The 21,854-nt window shown below is 43.9% G+C and overlaps 1 protein-coding gene across 1 annotated transcript; it reads right to left on the bottom strand.

Annotated features, from left to right (window-relative positions):
* Nucleotides 1-81: 81 nt before the first annotated feature.
* strbp (spermatid perinuclear RNA binding protein) lies at nt 82-21,794 on the bottom strand. The gene is made up of 18 exons (XM_088282057.1): nt 21,734-21,794; nt 21,090-21,232; nt 16,495-16,745; nt 16,256-16,424; nt 14,878-15,217; nt 13,442-13,581; nt 12,881-12,976; nt 12,682-12,793; nt 11,393-11,490; nt 9,835-9,940; nt 9,439-9,522; nt 8,350-8,558; nt 7,640-7,792; nt 7,412-7,546; nt 6,451-6,591; nt 6,182-6,308; nt 6,046-6,108; nt 82-3,183 (listed from the first exon to the last, which is right to left on the bottom strand). Exons 1-18 carry the CDS (start codon nt 21,792-21,794, stop codon nt 3,089-3,091), a joined length of 2,523 nt encoding a protein of 840 aa, XP_088138183.1. The 3' UTR covers nt 82-3,088.
* Nucleotides 21,795-21,854: the final 60 nt, after the last annotated feature.

The raw sequence follows: 21,854 nt of genomic DNA, 5'->3' as shown, positions 1-21,854 counted from the left end.
ATTGCATTCTCTCGTTATGTTTACGATCATCAACATAAAAGCAACCTATGTGAATCCAATTAGTACACAAGTAGTCACGTATTTAATGATTCAGCACTTTCTCGCTTTTATTATTCCCTCCCACAAGCATAAATGAAGTGAAGAATTGCAAAGCGTCACCGCTGTGAACGTTTTTGCTACCAAACGGTGACCACAGCACATTCTCATCACCTCCATTTTGTCTCCTTCGTCACACTCCGATCAATTAAGTAGACGGTGAGGATTAAATATCGCTTAGTCATTTCATAGGCAGCATCAGAAAACTCTTATTTTTGTCAAAGGCTTATTTTTTTTAAAAAAAAGAAAAAATATTTACAAGCTCAGAAGACACAACATTTGTCAAAATATTTGAAATGAAAAGTTGAAAAAAACAAATGTGATGCGCCCAAAACATTTCAAGTTGAAAATGTATATCAATGTACAGAATATATATGCATGTGTCCATATATAGACCGTATTAATATGTTGGTTTACTCGAGGAGTAAATACATTCTACTCTACAATCACGAGAACAACACCGTGTACATTCCCAAAGTAAATGTTTCATCCTTCAGCGGGACCATGTTGAACCTTGACCAGCAGGGATGTATTCAACAACATGCTTCACATGTGTGGAAGTGTCTGGCTACATGAGTGCGTGTGCGTGTGTAACGAGTCTTCCCACCTCCCGCGCAAACGCACACGCACGCGCACATGGGAAAATTGATATGATCTGCAGTTATTCTGGTCAACTGTGCAAGTGAAACTTGATGCCGCATCTATTTGGGATCTATTTCTGCTGGCCTGGACAAGTCGGAATATGCACGGTGGTTTTCAAACGCCAAGCGCGTGCACGTGCACGACATTGAAGTCAGTGGCTGCATTTGCACGTGCAAGAATGTATCCATACAAACATTTGTGTCCATTTTTCGAAGCAGGAAATATGGAAGTGAGAGGCTGCAGGTCTGAGGCGCGGAACTTAACATTTTCAAGTTCAAATGTTCAACGAGACGGTGGCAGAATAAAGTAAAATATATTTATGGATGAAAGATTAGGCTCAGCAACTCAGGTGGATTTATTTTTTCAAATTTATTTTGGGGACAATCTAATGTAGATTGATACAAACATTTGCTATTCCTATTAAATTTATTTTCTGTTCGATAATGGAAATATTTATGTCAGTACTGTAAACACTAGAATACAAATAAGTAAAATGAAAATTCTGGTAGAAACATTCACCATTTGTTCATTAATTTTATTACATAATTGGTTATTTTTCTAAAAACAAAAACGTAAAATCAAAATTAGTTTTTAAGCATTGGTAAATTATTAATAATTTAATTCAAATATTAGTATTTAAAAACATGAATATATTAGAATTCAAATTATTATTTCAAAACTCAAAATCTGCAACCTGTTTTGGCAGCGGTCTTGTTCGGCCTGGATTAACAGCGCCCTCTGCTGCCTGCTGCTATGCAGTGCAAATCATTAGGCAACTATTTCATCAAGAAGTCTTGAGGCCGCCGGGGAAACTCTTCCAATCCCACACGGTATATATTTGTATTTATTTATGTCGTGTGTGTGGCAAGGTGCCTGCTACCACGTGACTCTGGAGTCGTGAGGGAAGTGAGGTTGCTCACTGTCTGCCTCATTAATGTGGGCCATCTGGAGAGAGTGCAGGGGGTTGAAGGGGAGGGCGGGGGGGCGCTCAGAGCAGCACAGAGACCAAGCAGGAGGGGGAAATCTTAAACGGTCGAGGTCACGTTCCACTCAATAAAGTTCTGAACTGTCCTCAACCTCAGCTTCTCCATGCCGATGACAAAAATCGGACGATTGGAAGAAATCAACTTAGATGCACCAAAAATAAATAAACGTCAATCTTCCAAAAGTGCCAAAATACAGCCACTGAACATTCAGAGTTTGGACTCCAACTGTCTATCGAGAGCAATTTTTGACGTGAAGAGGCCAGTTTCCAACCTATGGATGCAACATCAACTCCCAATGAGTTACTTTGCAAAGTCACATGTGAGCTAGTCGACCACGTTGCTGTCCGCTATCAAGTCACGATGCGTTGCGACGTGTGTGCTTTTTTTTTTTTTCCCCCACTTATGAAGGTGAACGAGCAAACTCCCCTCAGAGCTGACTGGACGTGTTTCATAGATGAGCACACACACACGCGCACACAACAAACAAACACAAAGAGCATTCCCTGCCAGCAGTGAGGCTTTAAGAACATGTGCTTTCTCACACAAAGTGTGTGCGTGTCCGTTGGTGTGTGTGTGTGTGTGTGGGGGTGTGTGTGTGTGTGAGATTAGCTGACAAGAAGCAGCGAGCACCTCTTGGCATCGGCTCAGAACAACATCAAGGTAGGAAGGGAAGGAGCGTCATTATTGTTCTAAGAGCGGCGATTAATAGGAATAATAGCAAAGATAATATCGGTTTCTCCTACAATTAGCTCGTGTATAGAAAAGTGGAAGAAAGCTATAGTGCGTTATTACAGATACATCTCACTGTATTGTCCTAAAATAATTTATAACAATAAGTTATCCTTTAAAATGTATTTACATACGTACATTGTCATATTATAGTTCACACACATTATATATTTATATGTTTAGAAGTGTATATGTCATATCCACCTGTACGCACACACACACATATTTTGGATACAATCAAGACGAGCTATTGCAACACCTCGTTAAGTCGCCCAACATTCTTCTTGAGGAGAGGAGTTCATGTGTATTGCTATTGCTAGAGAGACCAGCCCGATCACACTTTTCTCGTTAAATACGAGTATTGCTTTTGGGTAAAGTCGAGCCCGGCCCGGCCGAGCCGAGCCACGCCTCCCTTCGCCGCCATGATGTGTCCGCTTCATAGAGAAGAAGAAGAAGAAGCAGAAGAGAGGAGCTGTCACGTTCCGCTGCCTGGTTAGAAATCTGAGTGCAGCAACGAGAATAGAAAGCCCCCTCCCCCCCAAAAAAAAAAGAAAAGAAGAAATAAAAAAAGAGGCAGGAAGTGTGAGCTGCCACAGAGTAACGTGTGACGAGGTGGGGGGGCGGGGTCATCTCGGCTAGAAGTCGGAAAAGAGATCCTGGGGGCCCAGGTGGATGATGAAGGGCGCGAGGGTCCGCGGCTGGTAGAAGGGATTGTCTATGAAAAGCCCCCCTGGAATGAGAAACACAAAGACACAATCGTGACACGTCTTGAGACGTGAACTGCTACGAAGGTTACGGCGCCATTTGCAAGCGGCGGCGCAGTCAAGGACTGGAACCATTTTTGGAAACGTTCCACCGAATCAAAGAGATTATGGGCACGGTGGCATTTGGTACATTTAAATTACGTACGTTGGTGTTTGAGCGGAAGATGCAGAGAGCCCCTGATTATCAAGGGATGGGCTGACATTTTGAAAAACGCTTCACAGGAAGTTAAAAGTCATCATTTCCCCCCCCCCCCCCCCCCCCAAAAAAAGAAAAAGACTTACTAAAAAAGTTTGACACATTTTTAGTCTTCCATTTTCAGTAGCGTAGCCCAGCGGACTTGGTGTAAGAGGCGGGGTCCACCTCAGCCAATCACAGTGCACGCACAACAATTCACACTCACATTCTCACTCGCGGACAATTCAGGCTTCAACGAAGCCAACTTGCCACAAAGGAACGCCAGTGCCGAAGAACAGGAGTGGATCCAAATTTGCATCAGCGTTTACCAAACGGGAAACTAAGTCAAATAATAAATGGCAAAATAAAGAACAAATCAATAAAATATTCGGTACTGCCAGTGGTTTGGATTGTTTTTCTGCCACTCAATAAAGCTGAAACAATACCTTCCTTTGCTGCAAAAAAATAAAATAAAATAAAATAAAAAAATAAAAATAATAAAATAAAAATAATAAAATAAAATAAAATAAAAAGAATAAAATAAAAAGAATAAAATAAAATAAAATAATATACAAATAAATATATAATAAAAATAGAGAGGTAGAGAGAGAGAGACAGAGAGAGAGAGAGAGAGGTAGAGAGAGAAGAAAATTGCGAACACATGCCAGCCTGATTCTCACTTGCAGTGTCTGTGATGTGCTTCGGGAGACCTGGCAAGTACGAATCCACGAGAGGTAATGAGATCGTGCAGCCGAATGCACAACGCGAATCTGACTAACAGCTTCCGAAATGCTCTTCTTGCTTTGGTCTCCCCAAAAGGGATGACATGGGATTAACGTGAAAGATTGCAATTCCGTGCGCATATACGAGGCTGGAGTAGCAATGATCTAACAATTAATTGTTCCCTCATTAAGTGCGGCTTCAATTAAACCTTCTTGGCAAAAGCGCCGCTTTAGTTAGCACTGAATAAAAGCTGCCAAAAAAATACAAATAAAATCAATTACGCCAGCCAAAGTTCCACTTTTATAGGAAATAAACTTTATTCAACATGATTGAATTATTCCTATACATCCCTTCACACAGCTCCTAATAATTTGATTATTTTACAGAGAATATGTGTGACGTATTGCAAAAGTCAGCCCCTTTCGAGCAAAAAGCAAACAAAGTAACAACAGATATAATTTAGGATGAGGAAAAAATCATTCACAGTACAAATCCTTCAAGTTTTCGACTTCAAAATCTAAACCTGCAGTATGTTTTGCGGAGAATAATAATAAAAAATAAAATAAAAAATAAAACATGTGCATTTTAGGAGTGTAGGAAAAAAAAAAAAAAGAAAAAAGTGTCCCCCGTTTTGGTTTGTGTGTCTGATGGTCTAAAAGAAGTGATATTGGGGGATGGGGTAGGCGGGAACTTTCATGACGGGCAACAGAAGCATTCTCTTGGGAAAACCTAGAAGGGGAGACACGAGAAGAGCACAGCTCCACGTGAGTGAGCGTCCAGGCCAACAGCAGTTTTGGAAACGCTAATCTACGAGGCCAGCAGCGAGAGTTAGTTGCTTTCACGTCTTCAAGCAGCGGAAGCAGGACGCACGGTTAAAATCGGAGAATGCGAAAGGTCAAAAAGTGCAAAGGCAACTTTGATCCGCTCAACTATTCTCAACCAACCAACTGAGTTGCGCTGCTATCCAAAGATTTAAAAAAAAAAAAAAGAAATCGGTATTCGTCCGAATTTCTGAGCTGTGAGCAAGGGTGGCAAGAGGGAACAGTTTCTTTCCACAAAAAAATAAATAAACAAATAAATTTTGTGCAAAGAAAATGACAGCAGTCTTCTTTTTTTTCAAAATCCATGGCTTGTTTTTTTTTTTTTTTTCTCCTCAACTTTCTGGTTCATGCGGCCTTTGAAAAGAAAAGGGAAACTAAATTGAAATTCACGTTGAGGGCCAAACGCAAAGCGCAATGCTGAACATTAGATTTTCAAATTTTGCTCCTGGTCTGAATGCTTCGGGTCTTGAAGACATTCAAGAAAACCTCTGAGGGCTGCAGACTCAGGTCAGTGAGTGGAGCCTGAAGTTCCAAATAAACACGGTGACGCCGCACACAAACGGAATAAGCTGATGTCGTTTTTTTTTATTTTTTTTAGATGGCAAACCAGTTGAGACTGACTCAACAGCGCCTCTGCTGGTCGAAGCCAACTTGTACAGTCAAAAGCAAAATCGGCACAAACCACAAGAGTTCTTCCTTCAATCAATTACTTCCGCTACCTTTTCTTCCAGCTCATTTTTACGAAGAGAAGAAGCTGCAGCACTCTAATTTCCCTTTGGGATTAAGAACATCTCATTTGATCTGAGCCTGCGACCGGAAAGTCCGACGGCAGCGCTTGGCTGAATATCAAGTGGCGAGCGGACACTTAGCCAAAGAGCACATTCCTTTGAAGATCACACGCCAAACACACCGCACACGCGCAGAAAGCTCACAGCCCTGATCGGCAATTCATCAATTGGTCAAAGTTGAAAAACCCAAAGAAAAGATTGTTCGATTCAAAGCCAGAAGAGAAAGAAAGCCGCCGTTAGTTGCGGGGGAGGGGGGGGAGGGGCAAGCAACAAACAGGAAGCGGGCGCTGCGAAGGCAGGAAACAAACGAGCCGCACGTACCGTAAGCGGGAGCGGCTGCGGCTGCGGCGGCGGCGGGGCTGTAGGCGTACGGCGTCCCGAAGCCTGTTGGCGAGGCGGCGACACGGTCAACGGGCGCGCATCCAAAACGGATCACATGCGACGGCCAAAGACTTGCCTGGCGTGACGTATCCCGGCGCCGCGGCGCTGACGAAGGCTCCTCGCGCGAGCGTCGCTCGTCCTCGTCCTCGGGCAACCTGAGCCGCCACGGCCGCCGCCGCCGCCGCCGCCTGGGCGCCTTTGGTCTGAATGCGAAGACACGAGGCAGATTGAGTTTGCAAATTTGGGAGCACCGATGGCAGAAAGCAACACAACTTTGGAGACGTCTCATGTGTGCGATTGAACGCTAAACGCGTCGACCCCGCAAATCATTCTTGCGTTCCTGACCTGAGGCAGCAGCTTCTTTTTCTTGTTTGCAGCAGCATTGGGACCGGAGAAGAGTTTTTCCAGCGCGGCCAAAGCAGCACTGGCCTTTGCTACCTTTTTGTTGGGGCCCGCCCCGCGGAACTTTTGTCCGTCCACCTCCACCTGAATACAATACACAGCATAGAATTAATGCTTTCCCTTTTTTTTTTTTTTTTTTTAATTTCCCTGTCAAAAGTAATTATCACGGAACAACTCGACTCAGGTCTGGCGGAACGGACTCGCTCGCTTAGCGATGCCCCCGCTGTCAGAAGGGGCTTGCTAATCAATCAGCGGAGCAACGGAGCATCGAGGCATGTCAGAAAACAGCACGCCTCACCGACGGCACGCTCGCGTCACGAACAAACTTGACTGATTGACCGCACTAGAAAACGTGTGTGTCGCATAGCAATTGATTAGCCAATTTAGTCTTCGTACAAGTGAGCCTTTGACGTTGGTATTTGTGCTTGACTTTTTCCCCATCTGAGGTTTAGAAAGTCCTCCAATGGCCATACCACGTGTGCATCATTTACTAAATATTTGCAAAAACGGCTCCAACAAAAGATGTGGAAGCTCTCGACTAAGCGACTAGTCGACTAGTTCAATGCAATGCGACTTTTTTTGCACCCGTTGCCGACAGAGTTGGAATGCACAATTCAGCGGCCGCTGTTTGGGATTTTCGCATATATAAATACTAGTGCTGTCGAGTGATGAATTTTTTTGGAACTAATTAATCACAAAAAATTCCATGATTAATCGCGATTAATCACATTTTTCAACTACTATTTTTTGCGAAGCTTATAACAGATATTTACTTGAATATTATCTTGGAATTCATGCAAAATGACCAAATATGAAGTACATTTAATTCAAAGCTTTCTTGGATTCTTGAATACGATCGAAGTGGAGACTTTTTTTTTTTTGTGTGTGTGTATGAAGCACGCACCTCCATGACAAAACGCTTATCATGGCTGCCTCCGCTTTCAGAGATGAGCTCATACTTGAGGCCTCGTCTTTTCTCGTTCAGCTCCATGACGGGGTTCTTCCCACTCGCCGTCAGAATGGGGCCCTGAGTTCGCACCTGTTCACACGGGACGTCAGGAGAAACGTTTGGATTGTTGGCAAAAAAAAAGGGAGAAACGCATGTTTTTTGTTTTTTTTTTTTCGTTTTCACCTCCAGCGTGTTGGAGTTGTCCGAGGAGTGCGAAGCGTTATTGCTCGTGTGCGAGGATGTGTCGCTCTTGCCTTCGCCGTCAGACTTCTCGTCCGAGCTCATGGGGTCCAGGTCTGAGTCAAAACCGGTGGGGTAGCCCATCGCCTGGAGAACCTGCAGAAGGGAAACAAGGTCTGCCACCTGAAACGGGAGCTTCGAGAACAATCTGACAAACGCAACAAAAGCCAACGAGGGGGGATTATTTTCTGATCGTGAGCGAAAATCAAATTGACTCATGACAAGAAAAATCAACGTCGGTGGTGGAAAATGAAACCGAGTCTAACATTTTTTTTTTAGGGTTTGAAATGGTGAAAGGGTTCGAATGAAACCACCTTCCCCAAATAAGTTAGCAAAAGCCTTCGTATCAACATGCTTTTAGCAGAGGAAAAAAAAATGACACTTTGTCCGACCCACCGGGTGAGTGTGTTTACTGATGGAGAGATGACACGGTCAAAACACGATGGAAAGAAAGCCAGAGAGAGCGGAATAGAAAACAGGCAGACCAGGAGAAAGCCTTTTATGGGAATGAAGCAAATAGCGGATTAGCCCCGCGCTTCGCTCCGGAGAGCCTTTTTGTTCACGACCACTTTTAGGATGACTCGGATTTGCTGACCTCCGCACACACGACCAAAACGTGCAGGAAAACGGGAGCGTTCCAAATGTTTTGTTACCTTGACGGCAACATGCAGCTTGGCCGTCTTCTTGGAGGATCCCGACGCTTCGTAGATGGTTCCATCCAGGTCCACAGACATGGTGAAGACCGGGGCGTGAACCGGGCCCGACTGGGACAGGAGGCGGTACTGCAGACCCGGTCGGATCTGGTTCAAGCGCATCAGGGCATTCATTGGCTGGTTGGAGTCGATGGCTTTGCTGTCGAGGACTGAGCAAAATGGGAGGAGGTTCAAGAAAACTATGAAGGACACTCATTTTATTGCAAGTGCGCTTTGTTAACGTTGTGTTTTTTATTTATTTATTTATTTTTTATGCGTACATGACTCGCGCAAAAATAAACGTACAATTTCTGTAGTGAACGTGTCCAAGAAGACAATGATGCGTCAAACATTTCCTTTATTTATTTATTTATTATTTATTTATTCACATCAATAGCATTAGAGAACATTTTCTGTTGATTTAAGTCTGACAACATTTTTTTTTTTTTAAACACATTTTTTCGTGTGCGGAATCCAAAATAGCTCTCAATTTTTGTTGTAATCCGCATTAAAAAAAAAAAAAAAATTAAATAATAAAAAAAAAAAAATCAGACTTTTCCTTTCAAATTGTTCTCCGATGTTAATTGCCATTTTTTTTTTGCGATACTGTTGCATTGCAAGTGATTCTGCAACTCGAACTCGTATCATCAAGCTCATCCCCGCAAATGTTCAATGCATTCTCTTTTTTCTTGCCAGTAGCTCGAAATAAAACAGCCTGTCTGCCTCCATCACGAGTGGTTCATCTTCTCCTTGAAAGGAGAAAAAAAACGCCGGGCCGGCAGAGTGGCCTGGTAAAACATTCGCAATCGAAAGTATTGATCGGCATTGCGAGAGACGGAAGATGGCTAAAACGGGAGTGAGGCTGATGCGCAGAAGGACAGAAAAAAATAAAAAGAACAAAGGAAGAAAATCTTCATACACACACACAAATCTTCTTGGACGAAAAATATGACGCTGCTAAACTTCGAAGTAAAAAAACCAAAAAAAAAAAAAAGAAGAAAAGTGAAGTTGTTTGCAGGGACGAATGACTTTGTGAATTCCTTTGCATACCTCGCCTCAGATTCCTCTTCATCTTCTTGATGAGGTCCTTGTCGTCCATCATCCCCTCGTCGTATGGCCTTTTCAAAGCCGAGCCTGGAGGGAGAGCAAGACTTTGTCCTAATCCTTCACAAAATGCGACGCGCGTTTGTGTGAATGTCAACGCAATTACGCCAGTTGTAAACCATGATTGAGTATATACGCCGTGGAGGTAAACACAAATATGACGCCTGACAACAATATTGATGGGGCTGTCTGAGCTATGAGGGGAAAAAATAAATAAATAAAAAAAAAGAAAAAAGGTCAGCTGATGTTTGAGATCCAACAGGGAACGTTTTCAGCGAGCGCGACCTCGGAATGTTCTCGCTCGAACGGAAGAATGCGGAATTCAGACGATGTCGCACGCACCTTCTTTGTCACACCACGGGTATTTCTGCAACGGTTTATTTGAAGGAAGAGGTTCCATCTCCAGCACTTTGCAGATCTGTCCAAATGCCATGAGCCTCAGAGCACGCTGCCAAACACAAACACGGAGCGCAGACACAACCGACAACATGAAAAGAGATTACAAACATTTTGACGAACTTTGAACTCTCGCTGGATTTTGTCTGAGCGCTTCCCGAGTTTGCGTCACGGTTTGCGAGCGGTTTTTGCAGCAGGTGAACCAGAGATACTGTCTCATGAGAAGCCGAAAGCGAAGGTTGTGCTCTTGAGTCTCTCACACGAAGCCCCACAATGGCGTCCAAGAGATTTTGACAGTCAAATAAAATTAAATAAATTAATAAAAATAAAAAAAATCACTGCTCTGACTTGCTCAAATAATAAGAACTGAGATGTTGCACAGACTAAAAAAAAAAAAATATATATATATATTATGAGTCTGCAGCAATCTCAGGTCTTATTTGTGCAAGATTCTTGGTGTAAATTATTGAGAAACTTAAAAAAAAAAAAGTCTTAAAGAAAACCGCTCGAGGCCAGGGTCAGTTATTCAACTGGAGAGAGAAAATATGTTCTGGCTACTAAAATGCGGAATGAAAGCAACTCCTAAAACTATATACATTTAATATAAAAGAAAAAATGTAATTACATCTGCTTAAATGCCAAGATTTTTGTGATGATTTATCACATGTGAAAAAAAACCCGCGAGAGGGGAAGTAAAAAAATAAAATAAATAAATATATATATATATATATATATATATATATATATATACACACACTTTATTTTTTAGTTTTTTTCAAGCCCAGCTAGATGAAAAAAAAAAATAATAATATATATATATATATATATTTATTTATTAATTTTTTTTTCAAGCCCAGATAGACGAAATTTATATATATATATATATATATATATATATATTTTTTTTTTTCTTCATTGATCTATGAAAGGTTCATGACAACGTCAATCTATCCCAATCAATCCACAGTCCACATTGCGGCCCAACGCAAACGACGAGGCGGGAACGCGGCGGCCCGCGGCGGCGGCGCTAATGCGAAGCCATTAGTGAGCTGGAGTGTCTGCGATATTCATGAGGCGGTGTGGAGCCCATTGACAGAAGCGCTTCCTCTCGTCTATCTGGGCTTGTATCTGCTCCAACACAATTATCCCCATCGACATTCCAGCCTCGTTCGGCTTGTCTTCAAAGGAAAAACGGACGGCCGCATCGACTGAGCCACGCGGGCTCGGAAAGCTGCTCGACTCGGCCCAACGTGCGTGTCAAGGAGGACATGAGAGCACACACACACGTTCACGTTTATGCTCTTATCAGGGGGTCAAAGATGGATTTATGGTTCGAAATTGCAGTTTGCTCATTTTGAAAACTCATACAAGTGTGAGTGCAAAGTGAATTTTTACAGTTTGCTTTGCAAGATGAGGCGTCTGGCATGCTGCTTGCAGATGTCTTAAACTCCAAAAGCTTGGAGCATCTTTAATTAAGGTGCAAGTGTGTGTGTGTGTTGCGTACCTGAGCACTATAGGTAATGGCCTCCGCCTGCTCATCCGTCATGTCGGCTAATGTGTTTGTGGGCTCGATCTCGCACGGGTCGCGTAAACCTGGACCGCCTGATGGGAGTGACAGAACGTGACGTCAGACATGTGGTCTCACTGCCGCCGCCACATTTGATGAGACTTTCTTTGAATTCGAGTTCACATCAACACATCGCACCTCATGATATCTTAAATGGTGCCCACTCGGCATCCATTGCAGCCTGGTAATCCCGGATGGGCGACACCCCCCCCCCACCCCCATCCTCAACCCATTTGCAGTCCCGTCTCAAGATTTCGTATTTGTTTAACCTTTTGCAGGGTTGAAATCAGCCAACGTCGCTAATATTTGTCCATTGTGGGTTTGTGAAGCCCTTTCAGACGCTTTAGTGACTAAGCGCTAAACAAATAAACTTGAGCGTACCTCTCTTCAATAAACAGATGTCAAAGAGCCCCTTTCACACACTGGCAGAGCGAGAATTCTTTTTTTTTTTTCCTTGGGGTAGCCAAGAATACCTACGGGGGTCCGAAATAAGCCCCCAAAAAATGTATAAACCCAGAAAAATATAATATAATATAATATAATATAATATAATATACGACAGCACGGGTGTCAAACTCCTTTTTGTGGACGGGCCACACCGTCGTCGTGGTTTCCCTCCGAGGGCCGTTATGAACCCATATAAATGTACAATCACCTTTCGTCATCACATACGCGCAACAAATTGATGGAAAGCCAGTTTTGAAATCAGAAGCCAGTAAGTATTTGTTTGTTCAACAGTTTTTCAATTTATTTTGAAAGCTAACAAATAAATGTCAATATCTCAATGCTCGAAACAGGAAGTTGACTCCTATAATTTGTCCTTTGCGGGCCACATAAAATGAGGTCATGGGCCAAATCTGGCCCCCGAGCCGTGAGTTTGACACCTATGCATTACAGCAGAAGTGACCGGCAGAGTACAAACGCCAATCAGCGGCTGGCAGAACAATAGCAACGCTCTGATTGGCTGAATCAGTAGATACGTTTTTTTTGGATGGGGGGAGTCGGGGGTTGGTGCGTGCGATTTAAACTGAAAACAACTTTGTTAACAGGCATTTAACAGAAATCCCAGTCAACGGTCAAAATACAAAATCGAATGAGTAACTTGCAATTCAAAAGCATCACCGTTCTCGTCCTTTGTATTTCCGAGTGAGTATTTGTCCGATATCAGACGTTCAAGTCTCCAGCTGGAAAAATGCCAAATCTGAAATGCAAGCAGCGGTTCAGACCTGGAAGCAGTATGCCCGATGCGAGACACTCCATGACCCGGCGCAAGGCTTCTCCTGCGCCGAGGGGCCTGTTGCAGGTGGCGATGGCCTTCTCGCAGATCAGTTCCAAGGGCTGCCAAGAAAACAAAATCGCATTCACTTTTGAAAATGCGCCAGATTTTTTTGGGGGGGGGGTTTTGTTTCCGTCATCCGGACTTACCCATCCGTTGAGGGGCCGCCAGGTGGCTTGTCTATTGCACATGTCTCGAAGTATCCTGAGAATGATAACGCAGGACTTGAGTCCATTCACTCGAGCCTGGGAGCAACAGAAAAGGGAAAAAAAGGGGGGAAGAGTGGAACAGTCGTGACGGGGAAGAAATTGAGTACAGAAGAAGCTGAGAAGACACTGCTCATGATCCAAACGGCCTCAACTTCAGGTATTTGTCTGACGAAGCATTTTTTTCGGAAATGCTACTTTTTTTTTTTTGCTCGGTTAGTGAGTAGGGAGGACGGGTGTGGGAAGGGTTTTAAAAGGGAGGATTTGACGTGATACAGAGCAGGCAGGTTCACAAAATGGCAACAAAAAAAAAAAATGACAATCGCCTTTTGTAGCCTTACGATGTTACTTGAAAGCGATTTGGATGTGATTTTTAGTCATACTCCTCAACGGGTCATGTGACGTGTTGACGCGCACTCGTATCATTTGCGGTCAAAATCCGAGTCGATCGTCAAGGCTACAAACGGCGTCAGGCAGGAAGACAGGAAGTGAGCGGGTGCCGACCTGGAACCACTTGGCGTGTCGCAGCGCTGCCAGGGCCAACAGACATCTGTGTCTATCCAGCACCTCTCCCTCTTCCTCCTCCTCCTCCTCCTCCTCTTGCTCCTCCTGAGCCTCCACTCTTTGCGCAGCAGCACCCAACACTGCCACGAAACAATAACAACCCAATGTAGAAAACGTAAAACACACACACACACACACACACATCAGAGCGGCGCGTGTGTGCGTGCGAATGCGTGCAGACACGCGTTTGTGCGAGTGCACGCATACGCGCACGTGACGCTCGGTCATGCCATCGAGTCGCTCGCCTTCGACAATTCACCGATTGGCGACTTTTTTTTTTTTTTTTGCAATAGTTGTGACTTTCTCAACCCGGATCGGGTTGGCATCGCGCGTTGGAATTACGCACGATGCCCCGATCCTCGTCCACGCGGGTGAGTTGAAAAACACACACTATTCAAGAGCGACTTCCTTTCCGTGCATGGAGCGGCGGACAAATCAGTGAAATGGGAGAGTCGCCAGGGACCAGAGAACTTTTTGAGACACAAACAAATACCGGAAGAGTGGTTGATTTACGGCGCGTGTTGACAGCGAGGTAAATCAAATCTCTCCAGCGTGTATTTGAAAAAAGGATTTGTTTAAAAAAAAAAAAAAAACAAAAAAAAAACGTATTTTGATCCTGTCATCACCAGGCAGGAGTCAAAATAGCTGAGGTTTCACTTTGGGTTGACTTGAGAAAGAAATGTTCCGTGAGTGAGCAAACATCATCAAGTGTCAGTTTCGGATTCAAGCAGGTCAAAGGTCGGAGCAGGTTGCATCATTCTGATGCTCCCGTACGGTTTGGATTCATGTTGCCAACGCAAACTGAGCGTGAAAACAAAACACACTCGAGAGTCGTCGTGAAAACATGCGCCAGTCCAGTTTTTTTTTTCTCATCCCTTCTAAAGCCTTTCCTCGAGCGGGATTAAACGGAAATGTATCGAAGAAGTGCAAGATCGATCACGGGTGGGCCAGCTCTTCTCCTGTCCATCACACTGCCGCCCGCCGTGTGGGTGTGTGTGTGTGTGTGTGTGTGTGCGCGCGCGATCTCTGACTCTCAAGGTCCGTCCCACATGGGACGGCACAGACGTGCATCATTACGCTTGCTCGTCTATCCCTCATCTCAGACCGCTTCTCTTCTTCTCTGCCAGCTGCTCTTCCCTCAGGCCACTCGGCGACAGCTGCACCTCCGATAAATTTAGGGTGGAACCTTGACAATCCAACGCCACTGAAGTCAAAGTTGGAATAGCAACCACATTTGGGGGGGATGATGCCACTCAAGATTCACACACAAATAAAAAAATTCTTTTTTTTTAAAACAGTTTTGCTTTAAATAAATCCAAAGGTTTTCATCGGACTCATTCCCCAATCTATTTAAGTGTCCCGATCTGTTCTCCTACCGTGGCCATTCCTCTCCTCCTGCTCCTCCTCGTCACGTTCGTGTTTTGCCGCCAGCTCCTCAGCGCACCCCCCGGAAATTTCCTCGTGCTCCTCCACTTCCTCCTCCGGTTCTGCCGCCACCCCCTCAGCTTCCTCCCCGTCTAACTCCTCATGCTCCTCCCCTTCTTCTTCTCCTCCCTCCTCCTCCTCCTCCTCCTCCTCCACCTCCTCCTGATCATCTCTCATCGCCGGAGAGGTGAGTGTGATCTTCAGGGCGAGTTTGGGCTCCGTCGCAGTCCGAACCACGATGGCCGCCTCGGGCGGGGAGCTCGTGACCTCGTATTTCTCCTCTGTCAGCTTCTGTCATGCGTCAGGCAGAAAATCAAGCGAGCGGTCAGAGATCGAGGTCAGCACATGGCACATGAAAAAGCAGCACAGTGAAAAGGAAGCTCAAGGTCAGTGCAACAGAACGACGAGGAGAAGTGAAGTGACGGCAAAACGCTTTGCACGGTGGAATCTCTTTTTTTTTTTTCTTGGACTTTAAATGTGGGAATTTGTGAACTTTGCCAGCTTTGTTGCTGCTTTAGGAGCGAATGGCTCCGTAAAATGTCCACTTTGGTTTCACAAGCACGCGAGTGCATGAGTTGAAGTGAGGCGGGAGGTGACGCGCACGCTTACTGTACATTTTCACGTCCTCCTCCTCACTGAAGAAAATGAGAAGAGGCAAAAATGATATTATTGATTTATTGGATCATTTCTGCAATATCACATGGGAGGGATTGTTCATCTTTGATCATTTGCTGATCGTGTTGTCATATTTTAAATGCGCGCAAAATATTTATGACCTTTCAATTATTCTTTTATGATGACGTTAAATGTTGATTCTTTGGGATAATTACTTCATGCAGTAATTTAATGTTGGTATTTGCTAATTTCATAACTGGAAGTTTCAATTGGATTTTAAAAAATGGTCATCATATGATTTTTAAGAATAGTCTCTGAGACGGTAAACGTGTCGCTGTTTTGGTGAACGACAGAAAGCAAATTGTTTAACAGATAAAACATCAAACAGTTAATCGTTTTATTGTGAACAATAACAACTTTGATGAGAGGTAATTACACTTACTGTATGTTCATTTGTATGCGGGGCAGCAAAGATGTACCAAATTGTTGTTCTAGTAACTGATGACTGATGTAATAACAATGTAATAACATGATTATAAACATATGAAAACAAATAGTTGTCTAGCACAGGGGTCCCCAACCACTGGACCGTGGGCCACATTTGGACCGGTCCGCACAGATGAAATTAAAAAAATAATAATAAAGTAAATAGATAAAAACACATGACTATCAAAACTATCATTTCATCAAAACTGCTCGTGCTCCCGATCTCACCTCAATTTGCCCGGGTAAGTTGCGGCACACCTTGTCCAACAGCGTCTGCGTGGGTTTGTCTCGGCACATCAACACCAGCTCCAAGTCCATGTCGCCTTTTATGAGGAGACCTTTGGCAACCAAACCGATTCTCATCACGCCACACAGCACTCGACCGCTGCTGGACTCCCTGGAAGAAAGTTGCATCGGAATATGATGAGCACTTATATCGGCCAGCCTGCAGGCGACGTCAGGCGCACCTGTAGCCATCATTGGAGGCCTCAGCGGCCTCGGCAGGCCCGTCGTGCTCCAGGCCGTCTGGCGCTTGGCTGTCCAATTGGCCGAGTGCGCCAGAGTTCGTCTGATCCAGCCAGTCGGAGACGTGTTTGAGGGCGCACTCCACGTTGGAGACCAGCGTCTGAACCGCCTCCAAGTCGTGAGACGACGGGTAGATGGAGGAGTGCTTCGCCATGACGTGGCGGTCGTCATTGCTGAAGGAACGGAAGGACCTCTGGAAGGCAAATATGTTGACTGCCATTACATTACACATGTTTTAAAAAGTTGTTTATTCATCTTCACATTGACCTCTTCACATTTCTTCGACGCCATTATTTTTCTTTGCCAAGAAGTAATGACTTCTAAATGTACGGGGAGAGAATTCCACCGAAATGGGAGCCAGTTTTAACACGAATGAGCCAAACCAAGCATGAATATAAATCTTATCAAGATACAAATATATTTCCAGAAATGACGGCAAAATACGCCTACGGGAGGCAGGAGGAGTACCGGTATGGAAATTACACAGAATAACGTTCTGTCCACTTCCTGCTACTTCTTTACTACTATTTCGTGAAAAAGTAAGATTATATCTTCGTTTAATCGTCTGAATCACTGCCAAGAACATGAATGACAGCAGAAAAGGCTTCATATCAAAGACGTTGGTTTTGTGTTTGTGGCTCTTTGTGATTGGCACTCCCATTAATGGCAACGTGACAATTTCCCCGATTTACGAGGTATGTCGTGACAACACCGTCGGCTGTCTTCGGCCTGTCGTGCGTCGCGGCATTAAAGCAGACACTCGGATGCGCCGATTAAGTGATAACTAATCTAATTTCAGAGTAAAACCGACACAGCGGGGAAGTTAATTTGCTGTGCGGGGAGAGGCGGATGTATGACCCGCTAATCATAATTACACGGCATTATAATCTATTATCTCGACATATGCTGCGATATACAAGATGCAAAATGCGACACCCAAGTGAGTTATAGCGCCCCTCCTCCCACGGCAAAACAGCACGCCATTGTTTTACATTCCGTTATATTTAATAGCTGCTAAGTGTCAAGAATGCGTTCGTCATCATTTGTCTTTCAATATTTACAGCCCAACATTATTTTCTTACAATTTCTCCATTTCCATCTCAGCCCCCCCCCTCAGCCCCCCCCCAAAAAAACAAAAAAAACAAAGCTATCATATGTGCAACTTCACATTCTGGTGACGGATTTTTTTTGTTTTTATTGAAGTTATCGCAATATCCCGGCCGGGGAGGCTGAGGTGCGTGGCCCAGTTCCACACAGAAAGGGGCTGCTCTCTACAAGCTCCGAAGCCGTGCCGCTTATCGGCCAGACGCACGCTTCCCTTTATTCTCTGCACTCGTATAAACACGCACACGCATTACACACACGCGCTCGCTTTCACTCGAGTGTGCGAGATAAAGCCATTAACTGAATAGAGCATGAGCGCTGCACAATAAGCGAAGCCGCCCAGCCTATTTAGCAGCGTTTGGAAAGTGTGGCACATGTTTGGCAAAGTCCAATTTCTGGATTCCGCCAATGACTCAGTTGAGAGATGACAAATGTTTTATTTTATTTTATTTTTTTTTTTACTGGAAGGAATCCATGAAAGAAATTCGAGATTACAGGAGAACCTTAAGAGCGGACATGACAATAAAGTTTGTCAAAATAATGAATAATGTCCACATTTTGGACATGAAAGTCGTATACATCATGCAAGATATCAGCGCTGACCTACTGTTTTCAATATATTATCATTGCTGTCAAAATGACCTCGAAGTGCATGCTGACGAAAGCAGGAAATGGCTGGAAAAAAAAAAAAAATCAATACCTTTCCCGAATGCATAAGCAAAATTTTCTTGCACGGAGATCAACACAAGCATTTCTAGAATGCCTTTCATTTCTAGAATCTCCTCAGAAGTGTTTAACAAACCAACAGCCACAAATTTAATGAGGCGGCTCTAATGGGGACTTCTGCGGCAATAAAGCACTTTGTGAGCTCGCGTCGACGTCGGCGTGCGCATGTCTGCTTGACCGTGGGGGAGGCCAGACCCAGCTGCTCCCATCGCAATGGAAATTAGGGTCGTTACGAGAACTCAGAGACGCCAAGCCGGCCCGGACAACCAGTTAGGCGGCAACCCAAAGAACGAGCAACGCGCGCTTTTACTGGAAAGGTTGGATGTCAAGGTAACGTTAAAAACAAGCAATTTAATCAAGTCCCGTGTGATGAAGCACCCGAGAGCGCTCTCATGACCTCGTCACATCCTCAGCTCGTAAAAAAGGTCAGTTCAGCTCATACGCACGAGGATACGCTCCATCGTGGAGATGCCGACGTGACTGTCCTTGAACCCGCCTTGAGCTTTCCTGGCCTAGTTTGAAGAGCGAGTTGTGGCACGAATGACCGAAAGATAGGCCAAATTTTGCAAACTGCTGTTGTCGGATGTTTCATGCATATGGCCGTAAAAAAAAAAAAAAAAAAGAAAGCGACACAATGTTAAAGCAATGTCGGAAAGTGGCAGTTTTCGGGCTGTCAAAATTAAAGCATTAACTCGAGGTTTTTTTTTGTTTTTTTTTTTAATTCACGCGATTAAATATTTTACCTCAGTTTTATTGACGACAAAAAGAATTTATGACTGAATTTTTTTTCTCGGAAAAAGTCCTCTTAAGATGACTGTTTAGATCGTATTCAAGGGTCAAAGAAAGCTATTAGAACAGTCTTTAATTTAAAACACACTTCAAATTTTGTAATTTTACATTAGTTAGTACTAAATATTGTTCTAGTAAATATCTGTCATACAGTAGAAAAAAATTAGATTAATCGCAATTAATTACGGAATTTATCGCGATTAATTAGTTAATGCAAGCGCTTGACAGCACATTTTATTTTTAATTAAAGATGTCTTTATAATTGAATAACAGTTTAAAAGAAATTATGGCAACAATTTGAGCCTGATATAAATCAAAATCATTTTACATTATTTTCAATGGGAAAACGTCTCAAAGTCATTGAAACAAGCATTTGGACGTTCGTTAGTGATTTTTTTTTTTTTTTTCGTCGGGACGACATTAAGCAAACGATTCATCAGCCATTGTATTAAGACCACTTGAATTTGTGAGCACGCAAGATTTCTCGTCCGCACTTACCTTTAATAAGTCATGTGCCTCGAGTGCATGTCGAGTGCTAGGATAAGAGGCTACGGTGAACAAACACTAAACGCCGAGGCAGCCAGGCGCAAGGAGGAACGCAGACGAGACGGAGGAAAGGCTCCAAAAAGAAAAACGAAAATTAACGCGAGTGACCAGAGATGAGAAGGCGACAAAACGAAGATGGACAATGTTCATTTTAGTCATTGTTGGTGTCCGCGGTAAAAACAAAAGGCTTGTTGTGGTGGCCACATCGACATCAAAACGGGATTTCAGCATAAGGGGTTTAATGCTAACGTCGGAAGAGCCAAAACATCGGAAGCCCTCGTCAAGATGCGCTTACCAAAGCGATGGCACCGGCGGTTGGATTAAAAACAACAATTTGGTGCTTTCTTTGTAGCATTCAGCAGCCAAAGGCATGAAAAATTCATTCCGTTGCACTCTGTGGCAGGGCCGATTTGCTGCACTCGACGCGAGACGCTTTTATTGCGCTTACTTTTTCCATCGGAAGTCTAATTCGGAGACTACATTTTCGGAAAAAAAAAATAAAATAGAAATACAACACCTGGACTAAATTGAGAGATTAAAAAATATAGGTGAACAGGTACCAAGAAAAAAAAAAAAAAAAAAAAAAAAAGAAATACTACACTTGGACTGAATTGAGAGATTACAAAATATAGGTGAACAGGTACCAAAAATAAAAAAAATAAATAAAAAAAGAAAAGAAATGCTACACTTGGACTGAATGGAGAAATGACAAAATATAGGTGAACAGGTACCAAAAATTAAAAAAAAAATACAAAAAAGAAAAAAGAAAAGAAATACTACACTTGGACTGAATTGAGAGATTACAAAATATAGGTGAACAGGTACCAAAAAAAAAATAGCCAACAAGAATCATGGGTGATTCTGAAAAGATTGTCTGTGTGTGTGTGTGTGGGGGGGGGGGTGCGCGTGTTTGTGTGTGTGTACGTGCGCAGGTACAAGCCCGTGCGTTCATTAAAAATAGAAATCTTGGAGCAAAGTCATTAAGCAAGATGCTTCATGTATCATGTGGTTGAGGTGGCGACAACCTCGCCAAGGTCACGCGTATCATTTACTGCATCACCATAACTCACGACTAATCACGGCGCCGTGTTTGCATGCGGCCGCCGTGCACGCGCGCACACACTTCTTCTTCTTGATTCCACCTCCAAGCATTGTACCCGAAAAACGCCGTTTCCACCATCTTTCCCCCCCCCCCTCCCTTGCACTTGTTTTACCTTTTAATAATTCATCATCTGCTCTGCTCGCCCTGAGGGAAAAGCTCCCACTGTCACGGGCCGAGACCATTAATCAATCCCTCGTTTCTCTGCGCCTCTCAATCGCTCCTCCTTTGCACAAGCATGCACTTTTTAGTTTAGCGCTCGTTGTTGCTCACTTCGAAAATCTTTGATGCTGCATTACCATGCCTATAGGAGGAGTGGTCGCCGGCTTCCTTCCTTCCTTGTAACGCCCGCTGTTGGGGTTTGGCGGGCGTGAGGGGGGGGGGGGGGGGGCGGCGGTGGCGCAAACTCAAGGTTACTGGTCAGGACGCTGTCTTCACCTCGCTCTTCATGGGCGCCTCCGTCACTGTCGCCACCGCTTGATGAGAAGATGCCCCTGAGAAATGACACAGGAGTTATTTTTTTTTAATTGAATCATTTCTTTTAGCAGAACTGACAAAATGGAAATGATTTAAAGATGAAGCTAAGACAGTGTGGGAGAATTGCTGAAATGGCGTCGAGCGGCAATTTACACCTTTCTCTTCTGATAACCGTCAAAAGGGATGAGCACTTGATGAGACGCAAAGAATGGAAACCACAGTTGCTGTTAATTAGCAGGCGGAATTGCTTTGGAGAATGGACTTCCTTCCTTCTTGTGTACGTTGCCATGATAGAAAATATAGATGAAATTGTTCAGACCGAGCGTTTGCTGCTTTTTCACCTCGACAAGCCAGCATTGAACGTGCAAGTATGTTAACAAAATACAGCTTTTTTTTTTTTTTCCCTTTCACTCACTCACTCTCTAACTTTCACTCCTCACCACATAAGACGACATTGCTCAGCTTTTGAAGCCCGCTGCAGGACGCTTCAAAGTCCTCCATGCCCATAGATGGCGCTATGGAGCTAGCCTCCTTTCTAATTACCAGTCCAGTTAGCGGGAA

The sequence above is a fragment of the Idiotropiscis lumnitzeri genome, chromosome 18 (genome assembly GCF_059441095.1).
Source record: "Idiotropiscis lumnitzeri isolate Australia: NSW breed Sydney's pygmy pipehorse chromosome 18, RoL_Ilum_1.0, whole genome shotgun sequence".
Classification (NCBI taxonomy): domain Eukaryota; kingdom Metazoa; phylum Chordata; class Actinopteri; order Syngnathiformes; family Syngnathidae; genus Idiotropiscis; species Idiotropiscis lumnitzeri.
This window is presented reverse-complemented; position numbering and strand designations above follow the sequence as displayed.

Excerpts from the sequence above, each read along its gene's own strand:
- strbp (XM_088282057.1), bottom strand. The coding sequence starts at position 21,794 with ATGGAGGACTTTGAAGCGTCCTGCAGCGGGCTTCAAAAGCTGAGCAAT. Across the intron at positions 7,793-8,349 it reads AGCTGCATGTTGCCGTCAAG|GTTCTCCAGGCGATGGGCTA; the intron begins GTAACAAAACAT and ends TCCCTTCTGCAG. Across the intron at positions 6,592-7,411 it reads ATAAGCGTTTTGTCATGGAG|GTGGAGGTGGACGGACAAAA; the intron begins GTGCGTGCTTCA and ends TATTGTATTCAG.